Source organism: Microtus ochrogaster, chromosome 26 (assembly GCF_000317375.1).
Source record: "Microtus ochrogaster isolate Prairie Vole_2 chromosome 26, MicOch1.0, whole genome shotgun sequence".
Lineage (NCBI taxonomy): Eukaryota > Metazoa > Chordata > Mammalia > Rodentia > Cricetidae > Microtus > Microtus ochrogaster.
In genome coordinates, this window is record NC_022025.1 from 3,343,545 (window position 1) to 3,365,138 (window position 21,594).

Sequence of the window (21,594 nt, forward strand, 5' to 3'; positions counted from 1 at the left end):
ATGCAGGACACAGGACAAACGTGATGCAGGACAGACGTGATGCAGGACAGACGTGATGTAGGACACAGGACAGACGTGATGCAGGACACAGGACAGACGTGATGCAGGACAGAGGACAGACATGATGTAGGACACAGGACAGATGTGATGCAGTTATGGGGCTTCCTTTTGGTAATTGCTCTGTAGTTCCCTGTTAATCGTGCAGTTTAGCATCTGAATGCTTCTTATTTTAATCAGTTTGTTGAAAATAAAGAAATTTTCAGAAACATTTTAAATATGAAATTAATGCTTCTTTGTCACAAGCAAGTGAAATGATACAGAAAAGTGGGTGTAGAAAATTAAATTCTTTCTTCTCAGTTAGAAAATTGGTTTGATGAGTACTTTCCTTTTTTTTTTTTTTTTTTTGTAGCCAGTGCTTTGCTCTTTCGCAGCAGCTTGGTTGATTTGAATATTAATGGTGGAAAAGGCAGCAAGGCATTTGTGAAGGTTTCTTAGTCACTTTGAATCAGTTAGGCTTCGGTGGGTTGAACCACACTTCATATTGTGGCAGTTTGGGTGGTTAAGCCACACTAATAGAGGAATCTGTTCTTCGAAGCGTTATAGGAAGTCTTCGGTATTGTGTGTGTGCTGCAGTGTGGAAGTCACTTCTAGATGACTGACCTTTGCAGTAGTCAAGGGCTGGATAAGTGGGTTATTGATGTCAAAGGGGTAGATGGGAGCTTCAAAGTCCAATAGCGTGCTCCACATTTGTGTCATTGGAGAACTCAGAGAGGCTGAGCAGCCGGAATATGCAGGGGGATTGAATCTTGCTCTTGTGCCTACAGGAAAACAAGGCTAAGAAACAAATAAAACAGTATGTATACTTTGGAGGCAAAGGCAGGTACTATTAAAGTATTCCTAACTTAACATTACCTTTTCACACTTGAAGGACATCTGTGACACAAAAACATTATTCTTGGGCCTGTGTGGGATTTATGTCTATATGATGCCATATTTACTTTAGCCTCATGTTTTAGATGAGCTATGACTTCTCTCCTACATAACTCTGGGAGTATGTATATAGAAACTGCAAAGAGCAGCCTGGGGAGACAACTTACTCTGCAGTGTTGAGTCAAATTCCCCCAGAGCCATGAAAGGAAGGAAGGAAGGAAGGAAGGGAGGGAGGGAGGGAGGGAGGGAGGGAGAGAGGGAGGAAGGAAATAGCAATTTAGTGTGCCGGTAGTCCCAGTGCACAGAGACAGAAGGGTATCTGAGGCTGTCCAGCCAATCTGACCATCCTGGTTCAGTGAGAGACCCTGCCTCAAAAAATAAGGAGAACCAAGGAAGACACACCGTGTTGACCTTTGACCTCCACACACATGTGCACACCCATCGTGTAAACTGGTACACAAACACACACCCCCCACACACATAAAAGACAAATATAGGTTTGAAGCTATAATCATACTTCTTATTAGCCTGAGGTTCTTTCTTTCTTGTTGTGTGTTTATTGTGCAATATTTATTTGTGTAATACTGTGTAATATTGGATATCACTAAGGGAAGAACCAGAAATGAGTGGAACTGTGGCATGTATAATTATTTTTCAAGCTTGTATCCAGGTAGGCAGCACGCGTTATAAAATGCGGGCAGAGTGTCAGGAGCCATCCATCAGTCTTCAGGTACATGTTTGCTCTCATTCCATGTAAACCACATCCCCACCACAGACTCAAGAAAACAACGAGTCATCTCTTCCCCCTCGACTCCTCCAGTTCATCCATAGGATTTTCCCATTCTCAGTATCTTAATTTAGAAAATAGTCAGAATCCATCAGCAAGTAAGATAGGAGTTCTCAGTTGAAAGTTGTTACTGTTTATAGTAAAAAAAAAAAACATGAGTTTCGGAGTGCAAGCTGAAAAAATTTCTTTTATCTGTTCTTTGTAGAATGAGATAGGGTTTATCGATATTTATTATTTTGGGGAAAAATCCGGTACCACTGGTAAGAACACAGAAAAGATGACAGGAAATGGAAAATGTCCTATTTCTTTTCCAATGCTGAAGTTACAGAGATGTGTTTTGTGTCTTCAGTCTTTTCTTCCCGAGGAGAAGCAGACATTCTCATATTCTAAAGATGGGTTCCTTACCTCGTTATAAACAGTTTTTATCAGGTACACTGGAGATTTAATTTCATGTATTGGTTCAGATTCTCTTTTTATCATGATGAGATTGAATTTTAGATAAAATTCAGCCCCTTTCAATCAGAGTGGACACTCTCTGTGTTCTCAGAGTGGGAGGTCCCCAGTGTGACTGACTGATGCTATGTGTGAAGTTGGCACCTCGATGGTGGAGTTCCCTGCATCCCAGTTACCTTTTAGACTTTCCGTCATATTGTTGTGACATCAGAGCCCCAAAACTATGATTTCAATCCTAATTCAACATTTTGTATCATACACAATGACGTCATTTCAAACCTCCCTGGTAAACGGATTTTGAAGTGTTGCTGGCTTGGTGATTAAGCTTTGTGCAGAAAGGAAGTCTACTGAGTAACCAGTGCAAATGTTGCAGGATTTGATTTGTTTGCAAACTGAGAAAATAACACATGGTATACTTATGATATAGTTAAGTCTACAAGGGTGTTATTTTGACTGTTCGTTGTGGAGAAGGAGAGCCTGGCTCCAGAACTCACTGGTGCGTTGGATTGGCTTGGCACCCATGAGACTTACTTGCCTTGATGGCAGCCGGAACTACAGCAATCAGGCACCTGCTGCAACAGTGGCTGCTGGCTTGGCAGCCACAAAACAGGTCGTGTCTATCACCTGTCCTCGTGTTGGTAGATTGCTGGCCGTTTTCCACTGTCACCACCGTCAAATGCCATTTTTCTGTCATCACCTTTGGAAATTGTGGCTCTGTCCCTTCCCAGTTACAGATTCATTACGTTTATCTCAAAAAGAGCACTTTCAAATAGTGATACTTACTTCGCTGCCAGTATGTTGAGAAAGCAGACACAAACATAATCTGGAATCTACACACTGTCAAAATTGAGACCTATTTAAAAGGTATTTGGAGGCTTTTAAACATCATATGACACTGGTCAAATGACAGAAATATTTATTTCTGTGACATTAGAGTTTTTCAAGGAAAATAAAAGCTTTACCCCAGATGAGAATTAGCAAGCATTTGTTGTTGCTGAAATCGTGAGGAAAGCACAGTACATAATACATAGTGGGTGTGAAGATATTATTTTGAGAAATAAGAACGGCTTTTGGAGGAAGAAGTGGTAAAAGAAAGGCAATAATGGGGGACGTGGGGAAGAACAAGCCAAGCCAGAGGTCGGGTGAGCGTGGGATTCCTGATGCAGTCAAAGCCTCAGTTCTGTTTCAGAGTTTTCTCCGTCCAGATGGGTCATCACTAAACTTGACAGCATAGGAGAGCACTGAAAAATGAAATTGGACAAGATTATAAACAATGTGATATAATGTATTCCCGAAACCCGCCTCACACAGCCAGGGTCCTTTGGTTCATTGTGATTTCTGTAGATCCTTCGTTTGTTTCCTTTGGAGGTCCTCCTGTGTGGAATAGTAGGTGTTAAGCTCTGTTCTGGCCATCAGTTAAAAAATACTCTGCTGTGATCCGAGATAAAAGCCTCTCCTGAAGTCAGCCTCAAAACTCAGAAAAAAAAAAAAGCTGCAGAAGATAACCAGCAAATGTGTATTTGTTCTACAGATTAATAGCTGAGTCCTAGCAATTTATTAGGGCTTTAATGGTTCAAAGCTGACGAGAGAGTTGAATAATTAAAAGACAGATTATAAATTAGTAGGATGAACAATAATGATATATTTGAATTTTTTATAATTTCAGACTATGGCCTTATTCACAAATTTTTAAAGGAACTACAAGGTCAAAATCACCAGTATATTTACAAATCATTGCTTGTTAAATCTAAATATTGCATTTATTTTTACATGTTTCTAAGTCCATGAGAGAATGTATGAGACATAGCCCAGAAGTTGAGTGTACACCGCACCTAGAAATGAATGGCAGCTAGTCAATGTGAGTTCCTTCCGTGTGCCGCCTTGTGTACAACTGGGATGCTCCAATAGAAGAAATGTTTTTTGTGTTGTGGAGCAGGAGGTTGGTAGCCTGCTCTTGATTCATCGCACCAGACACTCCCCTAAAGCACAGGTGATTCGTGCCTTCAGGATCAATAGAAAACCTTAGCAAGCTTGCAGGTACAGAGACCAGTGCTGGGGAGGCCGAAGAGAAGGTTAAGAAACTGAAAAGGGACAGAGATGTTGGGTCTTTTGAAGCTCAGGATAATGCTGGAGAAGAAGGAAGCTAGAGTCAGTGTGCATGGCAGCACTGTTTACAGAGAGGCGTGCTGGCCCAGCAAAGCATCACCTCTGTGGAGCTGACGCCGTCTAAAGAAAGGCCAGTCCACTTGAATGGTGCTGAAAACGAAGAAGGAAGGACAGGGGAATAAGAAAGATCATGCGGGATGGAAGAAGGACACTCACCTGTCAGCTCGACACCAATTGTATAAAGGGGGATAAAAGTGTTGAGAGAGAGGACTCTCAAACAAGGCCTCCAGTCCATTTAGTGAGCAAGGGAAGAACAAAGGAGTCTGCATCTTAAAACACAAGAAGAGAAAAATCTGTGCACTTTATCTAATGGGTCACACCAGAAACCCACCATAAAACTAAAGAAAACCATACAGAAGACTGCGATAGGAATTAAATATTTTTTCTTCAGCCCTTTGAATATATGAAACAAACAGAAAGCCTTGTTGGATTGAAAATACCAAGCTCAGCAGAAAGCGAGGAAGAAGAAAGGAGAAAATGAAGTAAAGTGTGTGTTAGTTGAACTCCTGAGAAACATAGAAGATTAAAAAAAAAAACAAATGAAAACTAAATTGCAGGGTGTTCAGGGGAAATGTAAATGGCAGGCAACCATACATTTAATATCTACAGTTAATGTAAGTGGCCTAACCCCATCAAGTGAAAATCAGTCATCGGCAGGATGGCATTTAAAAACATATGCTGTGGGTAAACCTTTACTCATTATGCCAAAATTGGTAAGACAGATGAAAAAGGACCATAAAAGATCCACCATGTCAGCAATTTCATTCAAGCTGGACGGGCCACACTAGGTTAAGGGCAGAGCATCAGATACTTCTAGCAACCAAACTATACACAGCCATAAAAGGGTCAATTCACAAAGAATCTAAGGGTATATGCAGTGAGCATCAGCACTTCGGAGCTTGAAGCAGGGCTGCCGAGATAGTGCAGTAGATAGAAGGCGCATGCCATCCAGCCTGGCAACAGGCGGGGAAGAGTACTGACTCCTGTAAGACCTCTGACCTCCGCATACGCGCATGTGCACATGTGCATGCACACTAGCTTGCCTTCCATTGCTGTGATGAGCACTATGCCCCAAAGCACATTCTGTTCCTTACATCATATGGGCAATAGTCAATAACAGATAGAAACCAGAGCAGAAACCCCAGCAAGCTAGGAACGTGAAGAAGACATGGTGGAGAAATGCTGCTTACTGTCCTGTCCCCGCCTTCTGCTCACATGGCTTTTCTACCGAGCCCAGCTACACTTGCATAAGGAATGGTGCCGCTAGCCACAGGCCGGGCCCTCCCATGTCAGTTAGCAGTCAAGAAAATGCTCCACAGACATCCAGACACTCCAGTTTGACTGAAGTAGCCTCCTAAATGAGAATCCCTCAGATAACCGTGGGCTGTCAGGATGACAGCACAATCTAAGTTAGGACATTAACAAACACACAAAGTAAATAAATGTAAAAAAAATAAGAAGCAAAAAAAAAAATAAAACAACTACAGAACTTAAAAGATAATTTCATTACGCCACCATTTTAGTTGTTAATTTCATTAACATTGCCCCCAATAGCTGTCATATCGGCGTAGAGCGTGGGAAATGGATGGGTCTCATCTGGCAGTGAGCGCACCGGTAATGTGACATGGCTTACTAATGGTCACTTGTTTCTCTGCCCACTTTGTCTTGCAGCGTCGCTGTTGAAAGGCTTGAAGCACGCAAACATCGTGTTGCTTCATGACATCATCCACACCAAGGAGACGCTGACGCTTGTCTTTGAGTACGTGGTAAGTGGAATCAGAGTGCCGTCTAGCTGAGTACGAATCAAAATCTTACAGTGATAGCGTTTGATGTTTTAATGGCCATCCTGAGATGAGTGGGTTTTCTAAGTACATGTGACATTGTTTTGCGTAAAATCATGGCCCTGTGAGAGATTTTTGAGTATGTCTCTTAAAAGAACGTCCCGAAAATTGTCAAGTTGCATTTTCCTTGGAATTTGTAACGTAGTTTCACAAAAGCATCCTTAAGATATATATCTATTTCTGTATATAAATATATAGAGATATATTGTCAGGAGTTGGGGATGGATCCAGATACTTGAAATTTAGGTTTCAAGTCTTTCCTCCTTAGTTATTTCAGTTATTAACTAAAGCTTCCAATTTGTATAGCATACCATGTAACAATCTTCTTGTGTTGAGGGTGTCACTGCGGGAAGACCTGAACTTCAACTGGTAATTAATCTTTCTTCATTTCCCTCACTAAAACATATGGTGTTTGTGTAGCGCCGTCTCAGCCTTTAGCTGTGGAATCATGAAATGTAACCATGATAATTAGCATCCCAGTCTTCACAGATGGATCTGAGAGCATGTAATTTATAAGATACAAATGACACCGGTGCCGACTTTTTATTGTGAAGAACAGCTACTGGGGTTTTGACTGTATTAAGGTCTCTTTTTTATAATTAGGGTTTTATTTAAATAATTCCCATTTTTCCTAAAAAGTATAAAAGAATGAATATTTGAAGCATTTTCTATCTTCCTAATGTCTGCCTGTGTCTGTTTATCATTTGAAAATTGTTGTCTCCTGAAGAAGCCATTCATCCTGTGTATTTACATATAAATGATAGATACATTTGAATAATATGGTGATGTGTAACAAGGATAGCTAGAGCTAGCGAGTTGCATATATTACGTGCTACCAAGAATGGAAGCAGATTCACACATCAATACAAATATAATTTCTTTTGTCTCCTCCATGAGTTGGAGTCAATAATGTATTGAGCTGACTTGGGCTTGTAACTTTCCATTCATGTTTTCTAGTATGTCTGATTTACTTGTTTCAATGAAATCTAGATTTTTCCATTTATACTATCTTCCACAATGCTTTACAGAAAGAGTGTTTAAAGATGTACTAATCCCTCCCTCAAATTGGGCAATTAAATTAGAAAAAAAAACAAGTTTGGGGCACCTATATTAACAGACCTTGTGTTGATTTCCATGTACAGTCCACTGATGTGAAGTTAAACACAGACATATGTATGTGTTAATTAAGTTAATGTGTACACATAATCATATACGCACACATCAGCTTGTGGTTGTGTTTTTTAGTGTACTCTGAGATCAGCATCAAACATTGCAATCTAAACGTTCTCGAGCTTTATAATGATATTCCCTTATTTTAAAGCTGATGATATCAAACTTATTTCATGAGCAGCATTGATTTTGCTGTTCCATGTCACTTCTCTCTGCTCCTGGTGGTGCATAACACCAACTTCTCAGGAGACTGAGGCAGGAGAGTCATAAATACAAAGCCTGCCTGGCTGAGGGAAAATTGAAGGCCAGCCTGGTGAAGTTGGCGAGATCCTGTGCCCACAGGGAGTGATATGGAGAAATGCGGCTCCATCATTAGATCTCTGTTGCTGCGGTAGATAGAATGCCTTAAAACAATGCGTGGAAGGGTTTATTTTCACATAAGCTTCCAGAAGGGGTGAATCTGTCCTGGGGTGAAGCAAGAGAGTTGGGCTTTTTTTTTTTTTTTTTTTTTAAGACTCTAGTGTGTCTTTGCTTTTATATTAGAATTCCATTTTTATCTGGGGAGGCACGGCAGCAAGCAGCAAGCCTCGAGGCAGGAGCAGGAAGCTAAGGGCTAATAGCGTGAACTGTAAAGCACAAAGCTGAAGGCAAACTGGAATAGTGGTGAGAGTGTGAACTCCCGAAGCCTGGCATCATTGATGCTCCTTCTTCATCCAGGCCACGGTGCTCCATAACCTTCCCAGTCAGTGCCATCAGCTGGGGTCCAAGCGGTCCAATATGTGAGCCTGCGGGGGCATTAGTCGTCATTCAAACCAGCACACGTTCATGCCTAGTTAGGCTAATGTGAGCCTATTGGGGCATTAGTCTTTCAAACCAGCACACGTTCATGCCTAGTTGTAAAAGACCGTGGGATCAATCTTGGCCACCACCAAAACAAACAAAAACCAAGAAAACAAATAAAATTTTATGGAAGGACATAGTTATATAGTATAAGGGAAAAAAATCAATATGCCACACTCTGAAAACCCTAGATGTAAAGTTAAAACAAGAGAGTTTGACGGTTTTTTGGGCACTGCTGCATCTTTGTTTTTCATTACAATTGTTTTCAGTGTCTTTCTGAGGTGCACCCATGAGCCTCACTACACAAAGGGTTCTTATTTATGACAGTGCCCATGCAATATAATGTATTTCTACCCCTTTCTTTGATAGAGGACCCTAATCCTAGTTCTTTTATTCCCACAAGTGACATTTTAGGTTTCTGAAAGCCTTCTGAAGGCCAGAATAATGAAATAAGTGAGAGAATGTCAGTGATCCTCTCAAATACCTTGGAAAGTTACAACATTGTGAAACTGAATTCTTACCAACTTTACCTGTGTACATATGTAATGATATGGAAGCTTGGAAGCTGGAGTTTGTTGGCCTTGGGCTCCCCAGGTGGCTTGCGTCTCAGTGGCAGGTCACAGGGGCCTCTGCTAAGTATGCATCCAGAGTTGCTTCCATCTCATAGATGGAGATGCTAAGAGTCACCTCTAATCCGGAAAGGACAAGCAGGCTTGGGAAGGAAGCTGCTTCCTAATGGTCTAAGACACTGGGGCAGTGCTCTGTATTTCAGGTAGGGTTTAATCTTGAAAGAGAAATATGATAGCATTTGGAATCATTGACTCCAGAATACATTTAGTTGTGACAAGGCTAACAAAATTGTTCTTCTACTTAAACAGAAAGCTCAAGCAATTGAGTTTTTATGCTCACTGGGTTTTGTCGAAGACAAATGAGTGCCACGTTGTATTTAACAGTATGATGAAAAATGTAAGACATATTCCATAAGTGGGAATAAGAATATTAATAGTAAACACAATTATAGAAATGTATGTTGCCATTAATTTCATAATCATTTTGTTTTGCTTTAAATTGCAAAAGAGCAAGCCATCTGGAACATCATTTTTCATTGCATATTTAATGATGTACAAAAAGAAGCAAAAGCCAAGCATGGTAGCAAATGCCTTTAATCCCGACACTCGGGAAGTACAGGCAGGCAGAGCTCTCTATCACGTAGACCTGGTCTACACTGAGAGTTCTAGGCCATTCTGGGCCACTTAGTAAGACCCTGTCAAAAATAAATAAACCAAAAAATTGAATGAAGTTATCAGACGTGGACAAAGTTTTGATTTTACAAGATATATAAGTTATAGAGATTAATGTATGATATTGTGCATATAGGAGTTTGGTAGAAGACCAAACATTCCCTGAACTATTCATGCCACCAAAACATGAATAAACATAGGCAAAAGGATACAATTATGTAGGAGATGTCCATGTCTACTAACTCTGTTGCTTTGATTGTGGTGATGGTAACATGGGTATGTGCAGATCATGAGTCTTCAAAATGCGTAGGTGGAATATATGCAAATGTTAGTCTGTGAGTTACTGCTCAAAAAGTGACAGGAGGAAAACCTAGAAATTCATAGTTAATCCCAATAAAAATCGATGTGGTCATTTTATTTCTCCTGCTATGATCCAAACTAATATGGAATGTATTTTAAAACTTAAAACTGTAAGATTGTGCCTCATGAGAAAAAGACAGTGCAACCAAAAATCATATAAAATGATTGGAAGATCACCAAAAATGTCTATTAGTTTTATAAAACACTGCATAACTGTTGTCCAATTAAATTGTGATATAATGGTTGTTACTTTAACACGCTAAGTCTGGGCTTACTTTTTCACGCATTAATCATTAAGTATGGCTCAGTTATGAATTAATGTAGACTACAGAACAGAGATCCATGACCTGGACACTGGGACACTCCCGCGTCAGTGGTCACAATGCTGAGGATACTCTCTTGTCGGAAACCCAGCCTGATTTCTAAATGAGCCAAGGGTTACGAGGGCAGTGATTAATTCTCCCAGGCACACCAGGCTATCTGGGGCATCTGAAATTGTTGTTAAATGTTTTTGTACACACACCCACCACTCCCCTACACACACACACACACACACACACACACACACACACACACACACACACACAGAGAGAGAGAGAGAGAGAGAGAGAGAGAGAGAGAGAGAGAGAAACTGCAGAGACAAAATTTTCATCACTTTAACTCATAAATCATCATTTAACTCGTATTTCATTTTCCCACCTAGCTTATCTACATTCCAGCTGTATTTCTCACATCTAAACTTTTTTTCTACCCAAGCAAACATGCTACATAAGCAGGCATAGCAGCTTCAAACAATGGTATGGCTACAGATCCATAGTTGTGTCTGAGCAATTAAAGACTCTCTGTTCAAAACAAATGTGCCGATCAGAGTTCCCTATTGCAAAATGGATCTTTTTCTTCTTGGCTGATTCAGACATGCAAGTCTTGTAGGGTTATTGTGACTGGCAGCCTGATAACTGGACTTTAAAAACAAGAAAAATCAGGTGACTCTGGCCAGTCAGACTTAGAGCAAGAATTATAGCTGGGAAGTATGCTCTGAGCACCTGCTGCCATCAGAAGTGTTGAAAACATACTCAATTGCGTGTATGGCTTTCCTGGGATAATAGAGTAGCCACTCTGCTAATGATGTCAAAATAGCCTCTGCAGCCTCATGCATCTTTGGGCTCTTGCCATCCAAAGATGAGCCAGAATTGTTTCGGTATAGTTGGCTGAAATGAAATCACATGTCATGGTTTGGCTGTACTGGAGCCCACAGGACTGTGTGTCCAGTGTTTCGTGATGGCAGACAGATTCTGTTTATCTTCAAGATTCACAGAATAGGCTGGTCTTAGTGGCGCATGCTTTTAATTTTAGCACTCTGGGTGACATAGGCAGAGATCTCTATGAGTTTCAGTCAGCACTATATAGTAAAACCCAATCTAAATAAATACATACATACATACATAAATATATACATAAATAAATAAATAAATTCACAAAGCACAGCGGCGGTTTTCCCAGCATGCAGTGCACATTCCAGTGTAGTGCCTGCTCCCCGTGGTCCCCACCGTCTCATAAAGCAGCCACTGCATCAGCTGCCTTACTCAGTTACAGGTAAGAATGTGAGGTGAACTGCAGGGGGCACTCTCACATACCTTCCCTAATGACTTTTGTGAAATCCTCTAAATTGTAAGTAGTTGAGCGTGAACCTAGTTTTAAAAATGTGATTTAAGATAGAGCTCTGCATCTATAGATACACAGCATAACACAGACTATTGGCAGAATTCCAGACTATAGTTCAGTATTAAATTTTGAGACTCTTCATTTTCATTAAGTGTTATTGGATTGTCCTAGGATTTGATTTGATCGTTCCAAGAGCTCTAGTGAGATCTGAACTAACAGAATGGCCATGAGGTCGGTCTCTCAGGTCACCATGCTTATCTGTTTATGTCTGCGTCAGCAGTTTCCCCCAAACCCATCGATGAATGCATTGGCATGAGCCAGGAATCCAGCTGGGGAGTGCTAGAGGGCGGTGCCCTTCACCTCTCTCTCCCTGTGTCATAGTTAGGGATTCTATGAAGACGTGGTAATGATGTGCTCTACCACCTGTGTCTGCATACGCAGCACCCATAATTAACAGTTAGAGTGATGTCATCAAGGGTCGGAAAGTAGCCTGTGAAATGACGAGTCCAGCCTTCAAGGTACATTCTGTGTGAAGCAATCTCTCTGGCTGTTTCCTCCAGGGCAGTTTAGCTGAATATAGAAGAAGACAAGTGCAAGCACATTTACGTAAAAATGGTTCGTGTAAAACAAGACTGGTAATTTCCTTGCTCCCGCGTGAGCTGGCACTGAGATGTGACAGGCGCCGACAGTAGCAGTGCAGAGTGTGTGTGTTCAGAGAAATTGGAGCAAAGCAGGGCTGGCGCAGGTCGGCTAATAAGATGGCAGGGTGGCAGCCCTGAGAGAGAAGAGCAACACAGAGAGGAGAGGGAAGCGGTGCCTGTGCTCCAGAGAGGCTGCAGAGGCCAAGGGCGAGACTTCCAGGAGGCCTGTTGTAGCATTCCAGCGCTCTGTGTTACTAGTAAACTAAACTTGGCATCTCTTAGAGTGCAAGGAACACTTTATTGCCAAATGTGTTTATTCATCAGGATGACTAGAACACAGCTGAAATTCAGTGCGTCTGTATGTGTGTGGGGAAGGTGTTCCTAGCCTGTGCTGTGTGCACTCGAGTGTCTTAGTACATGGAAGTCATGGTCCCTCCTGGAACGTTGGAGTTCTCATAAGATCCCCCTGTTTTGCTGATAAAGAAAACTGGGTTCATTCACGTACTTCCTGCTCTTTCCTGTAGCTGTGTCCTGCCATCTGTTGAGTCTGTGTGAGGATGGACAGGTCCCGTTTCCCATCAGAATTCACAAAGCAGGCTGGGTTTAGTGTTAGTCCAGGTATCCTCAAGTTAGATCACAAAGGACCAAGTTTTGCAACCATTACATAAATCTGTCTCATTTGGCATCATTTTTTTGTAAATAAACTAAAAATTTTATGGTCATTCACTTGATCATTAATTGACTCATTTGTCCTCTAGTGTAAGTGGGCTGCCTTGACAGGCCCTTCCCTCTTGAGTCTAGAGATACAGATCGATAGCCCTAACCCCAGCATGATAGTACACTCTTGTGATCCCAACACTTGGGAGGATGATACAAAAGGATCACATATTTAAGGCCACTTGGACTGCATAGCCAGGACTTCTAAACAACAACAACAACTACAAGAAAGTGTACACACAAAAGAACGAACTATGTACATGTCTGTCTGTAGGAAGCCTGGTGATTTTACACTGGTGATGTAGTTGAGAAGCCGCTGGAGTTTAAAATGGCAGCCACACTTCTACGTGCGTGATGGGACTATGGCAACCTTGCAACTTGGTGAAAACAGTGGAAAGCTGGCTTGGACTCAAAGGCTTTCCTTTATCAAAGGTTTTAGTGATGTTTTTATTTTATATTCGAAGAACTAGTTGTGTTTAGTGATTGCACATTCTGCACGGGAAAGCTGCCATTCAGATGGGAGTGTCAGATGTGGAGGAGCAGATGCAGGCTTTGTGACTGACTGACGGCAGACAGCGGGAAACCAAGGATTCTGAACCTCAAGGAGAAATTGAAGAAATGAAAAGGAACCAGGCTAGCTTCCAATCAGTGCTCTCTTAAGAACTCCCTGTTTTCTCTAATTGGTGAAAACAAAGTCAATTAGCTCCTCTTCTCTCCTTTCCCTGGTGACTGTTTTCATCTAATAAGGCGTGCGGTTTGTTCACTCATTTCAGCTGTCTGGTCACTGTCATGTAGGATGCTGGGATGGCAGTGTCTTTTTCTTTGTTCTTGTTTCACACTTATATTCTGCGCTGTGGCGTCTTGTGGTTGCTAGCCGGATTGCATGCCCTAGTCCTAGCTCAGGATTTTAGCTCTATAGTGTAAGATGGAAGTGAGTCTCATCTTTAACTTGCTTAAGAGAATGCCTGATTATCTACAAACAGTTCTATGCATATTCCACTGTACCTCAAACCATTTTGTTTGAATACATTCTGCCTCTTTGGATCTGGTTTGTTTTCATTTTAAATTCTCCTTTTATTTTATAATCCTATCATTAAAAGCACAGGCACTTAGTAGTCCAGAAATCACGTGGAAGATAAGAGCTATAATAAAAAAAAAGAGGGCTTCTTGGGAAAGGAAGGCAGTTTTAATTTCTTTTCCTCGCCAGAAATGCTGTTATATTTCTTAAGAAAATAACAATATTACATGAGTGGGCTTGTTAGGAGGTGTGGGAGGCAGGAAAGTGACACATTAAGTAGAATAAAACTATTAAAGCTGATGAGTTCGGAGGAACTAGACACAGCTTTACTTATAAATGCAAGATTTTTAATTTTATGAATGTTCCTAGGATCAGGATGAAGGTAATCAATGATTCCAATCACCTTTGAATTCAGGCTGATTAGGTCAGTAAATGCTTGTAGAAAGCATCATTGTCAAATTCTAAGTGGGAATGTGCACATTGCTATGTAGCCCACAAAATGGAGTGGAGGTAACATTCCAAAATTCTCACAGCAACTTGAGAAATTTGTATCATTTTAGTGTGTACTACTTTCATTTTGTTTCTTGTGCATGCATGCATTCTTCTGTGTGTGTGTGAATGTGTGCACGTATTCATGTGCATGCATTTGTGTGTACATGTGTGTGCATGTGGGTGTATTTGTGTGCATCTGTTGTGTACATGCCTCTCTGTGTGTGCACACTTATGTGTGTGTTGACACACAGTCTCTTGTTGCACAGGTTGTTCTTGAACTGTTGATCCTCTACCCCACTTGCCAAACACTGGGATTACAGGCATGTGTCAGAATGCCTAGGTTCCTTTGTTTAAAAGTTGTTATTTCTTGGTTTTTTTTTTAATGTGAATATTTAGCTCAGGTCACATGGCATTTTAAATTAGTGTGCATTTTTTTGCTGTGGTAAGGTGTGTATTTGCCACTATCAGTATCAGCCATGTATTTGAGGTGGTATCATTGTCAACTCGCATGGAGATTAGAGTCCTTCAGTTTTACTTCTTCAGGAAGGCAGAGGTATTCACTTCATATCTTTTACATTAAAACAAATTCTGCTCTTCCTAACCATACTATAAAGCTTCTTTTTACTGTGTCTTAAATATCTTTTTTGAAAATTGTTACTGTAGGTATTTATGTGCACGAGTGTGTAGGTGTAGTGTGTGTGCAGTGTCCACAGAGGTGGCAAGAGGGTGCTGGACCCCCTGAAACTGGAGTTGTAGATGCTTGTGAGCTGCCATGTGGGCGCTGAGAATTGACCCTGGGTCTTCGACAAGAGCAACATGGGCTTTTAACAGCGGAGCCATCTCTCTCGCCCCTCTTACTGTCTCTGGTTGGGTGTTTATCTTTGGGATCAGCCATTGCTTTGTCCTTAATAACAGAGTGTTATTTATATAAGTACAGAGTTTTGTCCTTTTTGATCTTTTACCCATCCACTTAAAAGTAGACTCCTGGCCACCGCCGGCCTCCAATTCTTTCATTCCCAATAGCACTGTTGTAATTTCGATTATATTAGTGTTCAGTTCTTGTGGTATTTGTCATTATGTCTTTGTTGCTGAGGCAGATAACATCCTATGATTGAGCTTCTCTCTCCATTCACGCTGCCTCTCCCCGGAAATAATTCTCTACCGATTTTAATTTTTTTTTTTTATTGCTTTAGAACTTTTCAGAGCATAGAAATGACAAGTCTCTGGATTCCTGGTATGCCCCTGGCCTTTGCTTCTTCTGGAGAGTCACCCTATCCATTTTGTGTTTACTTGGGGAACATAAATTCTTATCCCGTGCAGGGACAAGCATGGGAAAGTGTTTGCATATAGTTCAGCACTCGCGCTTGGTTGACATCTGGGTGGGTGATTCTGGTTAGGAATAATTCCATTCATGGGAAAGTGTTTGCGTATAGTTCAGCACTCGCGCTTGGTTGACATCTGGGTGGGTGATTCTGGTCAGGAATAATTCCATTCATGGGAAAGTGTTTGCGTATAGTTCAGCACTCGTGCTTGCTGGGTGTGATGATTCTGGTCGGGAATAATATTCCATTCACATTTCAGCAGAGTGCTCTGTGTTACTTATTTGCCATTATTTCTCCTTTTTATTTTATAAAGCAATCTTTTTTATTTCACATACCAATCTCAGTTTCCTCTCCCTCCCCTCCTCTTGCTCCTCCCACCCTCCTCTCCCCTGTCTACTTCTCAGAGAGGGTATATACATACTTCTCAGAGTGGGAGTCAACAAAGTCTCTCATATTACTTGAGCCAGGACCAAGACCCTCCCCACTGTATCTAGACTGAGAGAGGTAACGCTCTATAAGGAATGGACTCCAAAAAGCCAGTTCATGCACTAGGGATAAATACTGGTTCCCCTCTGAGTAGCCCCCCAAACTGCCTAAGCCACACAAATGTCAACCACATTCAGAGGGCCTAGTTTGGTCCTATGCAAGTTTCCCAGTGGCCAGTCCAGAGTCAGTGGGCTCTCACTAGCTCAGGTCAGCTGTTTCTGTGAGTATTTCCATCATGGTCTTGGCTCCTTTGCTCATAATGTCACTCCTCCCTCTCAACAACTGGGTTCCAGGAATTTGGCCCAGTGCTTAGCTGTCGATTTCCACATCTGCTTCCTTCAGTTACTGGTTGAAGGTTCTGTGATGACAGTTAAGGTAGTTATCAATCTTATTACACAGAAGGGCAGTTAAGGCTCCCTCTCCACTATTGCTTAGATTCTTAGTTGAGGCCAATGTCCTGGGAATTTTCCTAGTGCCAGGATTCCCACTACGCCTGTACAGACTCCCTCTATTAAGATGTCTCTCTCCTTCTCTAGCATCTTCACAGCTCAACATTTCTGGTCCCTCCTCCTCCTCCTCCCCTTGTCCAGTCCCCTTCCACACCCCCCATGCTCCCAATTCACTCAGGAGATCTTGTCTATTTCCCCTTTCTGGGGCATCCATGTATGTCCCTCCCTGGGTGCTCCTTGTTTCTTGTCTTCTCTGGGGTTGTGGACTATAGTCTGATTATCCTTTGCTTTATGTCTAATATTCACTTATTAGTGATACATAGTGTGTACATGCATGGTTGTCTTTCTGGGTCTGGGTCACCTCACTCAGGATGGCTTATTCAAGTTCCATCCATTTGCCTGCATATTTCAAGATGTCATTGTGTTTTACTGCTGTTGTGTAGGTGTGCCACACTTTCTTTATCCATTCTTCAGTTGAGGGGCATCTTGGTTCTTTCCAGATTCTGACAATTATGAATAATGCTGCTATGAACATAGTTGAATATTAACTCCTTGTGGTCCTGGTGGTATGAGTGTGCATCCTTTAGGTATATACCCAAGAGTAGTATTTCTGGGTCTTAAGGTGGATTGATTCCTAATTTTCTGAGAAGTTGTCTTGCTGATTTCCAAACTGGATGTACAAGTTTGCATTCCCACCAGCAATGGACAGCTTGTTCCCTTTACTCCTCTCCAACGTAAGCTGTCATTAGTGTTTTTGATCTTAGCCAATCTGACAGGTGTATGATGGAATCTCAGAATTGTTTTGATCTACATTATCTTGATGACCAGGGATGCTGAGCATTTCCTTAAAGTGCCTTTAAGCCATTTGAGATTCCTCTGTTGAAAATTCTCTGTTTAGATCTGTATTCCACTTTTAAAAAATTGGATTATTTGGTACTTTGATGTCTAGTTTCTTGGCTTCTTTGTACATTTTGGAGATCATCCCTCTGTCAAATGTGGGGTTGGTGAAGGTCTTTTCCCATCCTATAGGCTGCTGTTTTGTCTTGTTGACTGTGTACTTTGTCTTACAGAAACGTCTCAGTTTCAGGAAGTCCCATTTATTACTTGTTGCTCTCAGTATCTGTGTCACTGGGGTTATATTCAGGAAGTGATCTCCTGTGCCAATGCTTTCCCACTTTCTCTTTGATGAGGTTCAGTGTGGTTGGATTTTGTTGAGGTCTTTGGTCCATTTGGACTTGAGTTTTGTGCATGGCCGTAGATATGGTTCTATCTGCATTCTTATACATGTCTACATCTGGTTATGCCAGCACCATTTGTTGAACATTTTTTCTTTTTTCCCATTGTATAATTTTGGCTTCTTTGGCAAAAATTAGGTACTCATAGGTGTGGTGATTAATATCAGAGTCTTTGATTCTGTTCCACTGGTCAATCTGTCTAGTTTTTTTTTTTCCAATACCAAGCTGTTTTTATTACTATAACTTCTTAGTAGAGCTTGAGGTCAGGGATGGTGATGCTTCTGGAAGTTCCTTTATTTTACAGGATTGTTTTGGCTATCCTGGGGTTTTTGTTTTTCCATATGACATTGAGTATTTTTATTTCAAGTTTGTAAAGAATTGTGCTGGGATTTTAATGGGGTTTGCATTGAATGTATACATTGCTTTCAGTAGGACTGTCATTTTTACTGTGTTGATCCTACCTATCCAAGAGCATGAGAGATCCTTCGATTTTCTGATATATTGTTTAATTTCTTTCACCAAAGACTTAAAGTTCTTGTCATACAGGTCTTACTGAAGGTGTTTTTCAGCTGTAGAAGTTTCCTGGTAGAATTTTTCAGGTTACTTATGTATACTAGCATATCATCTATAAATAGTAAAATTTCAACCTCTTTCCTTCCAATGATCTCCTTTTGTTGTCTTATTGCTTTAGCTAGGACCTCAAGAACTATATTGAATAGATATGGAGAGAGTGGACAGCCTTGTCTTGTTCCTGACTTTGGGGGCATTGCTTTGAATTTCTCTTCATTAAGTTTGATGTTGGCTTGCTGTATTTTGCCTTTATTATGTTTAGGGATGTTCCTTGTATCCCTGATCTTTCCAAGACCTTTATCAAAGGTCTTGATAAATGATAATGAGATGATCGTGTGTTTTTTTTATCTGTTTGTTTATATGGTGGATTACATTAACATATTTTCATATGTTGAACCATCCCTGCATCTCTGAGATGAAGCCTACATAGTCATGGTGGATGCTTTTTCTGATGCGGTTTGCCAGTATTTTATTGAGTATGATTACATCAATGTTCATGAGGGAGATTGGTCTGTAATTCTCTTTCTTAGTAATGTCTTTGAGTGGTTTTAATAGCAGGGTAATTGTAACCTTATAAAAAGAGTTTGTCAGTGTCCCTTTTATTTCTATTGTGTGGGACACTTTGAGGAGTATTTGTATTAGCTTTTTGAAATTCGCAGAATTCTGTGCTGAAACCATCTAACCCTGGTCTTTCTTTTGGTTGGGAGAATTTTGATGACTGCTTCTATTTCTTTAGGGATTATAGATCTATTTAAATTGTTTGTCTGTTCTTGATTTAGTTTTGGTATGTGTTATCTATCTAGAAAAATTCCATTTACTTAAAATTTTCCAATTTTTGTGGAGTACAAGGTTTTAAAGTACGAGCTATGATAATTCTCTGGATTTTCTCAGGGTCTGTTGTTATGTCTCCCTTTTCATTTCGGATTTTCATTTCTGAATATAATTTGTATTTTCTCTTTCTGCCGTTTGGTTAGTTTAGATATAGGTTTTTCTATGTTGTTGATCTTCTCCGAGAACCAATTCTTTGTCTCTTTATCTCTTGACTGTTTGTATTGTTTTCTTTGTTTCTATTCTATTGCATTCAGCCCTCAACTAGATTATTTTCTGGCATCTGACCCTCCTGGATATTTTTACTTCTTTTTATTCTAAAGCTTTCAGGTGTGCTGTTAAGTCCCTAGTGTAAGATCCCCTCACTTTCTTTATGTAGGCACTTAATGCTATGAACTTTCTTCAGCACTGCTTTCACAGTGCCCCATAGTTTAGGTATGTCATGCATTCATTTTTGTTGAATTCTAGGAGGTCTTTATTTCTTTATTTCTTTCTTGAACTAGGGGTGATTCACTTGAGCATTATTCAATTTCCACGGGTTTGTGGACTTTCTGCAATCAGTGTTGTTGAATTAGAACTTTAAGCCATGGTGATCTGATAGAATAGAGGGGTTATTCAAGTCTGTTTTTTATCTGTTGAGGTTCGCTTTGTTACTGAGTATGTTGTTCATAATAGAGAAAGTTCTATGAGATGCTAAGAAGAAGGTATATATATATTCTTTTGTGTTCAGGTGGAATGTTCTATAGATGTCTGTTAAACCCATTTGAATCATAGTATCTGTTAGTTTCTTTATTTCTCTGTTAAGTTTCTGTCTGGCAGTCCCTGTCCAGTGGTGACAGTGGGGTGTTGAAGTCTCCCACTATTATGGTGTGGGGTTTGATGTGTGATTTAAGCTGTAGCAATATGGGTGCCCTTGTATTTGGGGCATAGATGTTCAGCATTGAGACTTCATCTTGATGAATTTTTCCTATGATAAATACGAAATGTCCTTTTTCATCTCTTTTTATTAATTTTAATTTGAAGTCTATTTTGCTAGATATTAGGATAGCTACACCAGCTTGTTTCTTGGGTTATTTGATTGGAAAGTCTTTTCCCTACCCTTTATTCTGAGATAATATTTGTCTATGAAGTTCAGGTCTGTTTCTTGTATCCACCAGAAGGATAAATTCTATTTTCGTATCCAATCTGTTAGCCTGTGTCTCTTTTTATTTTTTTTTTTATTTTCAAAACAATTTTATTTTACATACCAATCCCAGTTCCATCCTCCTCCTGTCCTTCCTCTCTCTCCACTTTCTCCCTACCCCACCCCACATCCACTCCTCAGAGAGGGTGAGGCCTCCCATGGGGAGTCAACAAGGTCTGTCACATCACTTGAGGCAGGACAAGGCCCTCCCCACTGTATCTAGCCTGAGAAAGATAACCTCTGTAGGGAATGGGCTCCAAAGAGACAGTTCATGCACTAGGGATAAATACTGGTTCCACTGCTAATGACCCTACAAACTGTCACCCACATTCAGAGGGCAAAGTTCAGTGTTATGCAGGTTCCCCAGTGGTAGGAACAGAGTCAGTGAGCTCTCACTTGCTTGGGTCAGCTGTTTCTGTGGGTATCACCATCATGGTCTTGGTCTCTTTGCTCATAGTATCACTCCTCCCTCTCTATGACTGGAATCTAGTTCTGCCCAGTGATTAGCTGTGAATCTCTGCACCGGCTTCCATCAGTTACTGAATGAAGGTTCTATAATGACAATTGAGATAGCCCTCAATTTTATTAGAGGGAAGGAGAGTTAAGGTACCCTCTTCACTATTGCTTATATTTTTAGCTGGGTTCATCCTTGTGGTTTCATGGGAATTTCCCTGATTTGGGATTCCCCCTTGTATGCTGTCAATATGATTTATTATCACTGGTTAATAAAGAAGTCACTTTAGCATATGGCAAGGTAGAGACAGTATAGACAGGCGAGAAATCTGAACAGAAATAGATAGAGAGAGTAGGCGGAGTCAAGGAGACGCCATGTCACTGCAGAAGGAGAAATATGCTGGAACCTTACTGGTAGACCACAGCCTTATGGTGATATGTAGATTCCTAGAAATGGGTTAAGATGTAAGAGCTTGCTAGAAATATGCTTGCGCTGTCAGCTAAACGGTGTTGTGATTAATGTAGCTTTTGTGATTATTCAAGTCTGTGTGTCCCGGAAACAAAATTGCAATTTCTGTTTACATTTCCCTGTGCCTGGTTTCTTGCTAGCCCCATAATGGCTCCCACTTTCAAGGCACCTCTTTCTTTCCTTGCTCTCCCTCTGTATCCTTCACCCAGCTCTACCTTCCTAATCCCTCATGTTCTCCTCCCTGCTTCCCTTCTCCCCTCCCCACTTCCTTATCTTCTCCC

At 40.8% G+C, this 21,594-nt stretch overlaps 1 protein-coding gene across 5 annotated transcripts in view; it reads left to right on the plus strand.

Moving 5' to 3' along the window:
• The window catches only part of Cdk14 (cyclin dependent kinase 14), a 534,756-nt gene that overhangs the window by 228,003 nt on the left and 285,159 nt on the right, over positions 1 to 21,594 (plus strand). For all 5 annotated transcript variants that reach the window (XM_005358306.2, XM_026784636.1, XM_026784637.1 and 2 more), the window contains one exon: positions 6,008 to 6,102. In XM_005358306.2, coding sequence (XP_005358363.1) covers positions 6,008 to 6,102 — 95 coding nt within the window. The remainder of the gene's footprint in view (positions 1 to 6,007; positions 6,103 to 21,594) is intronic.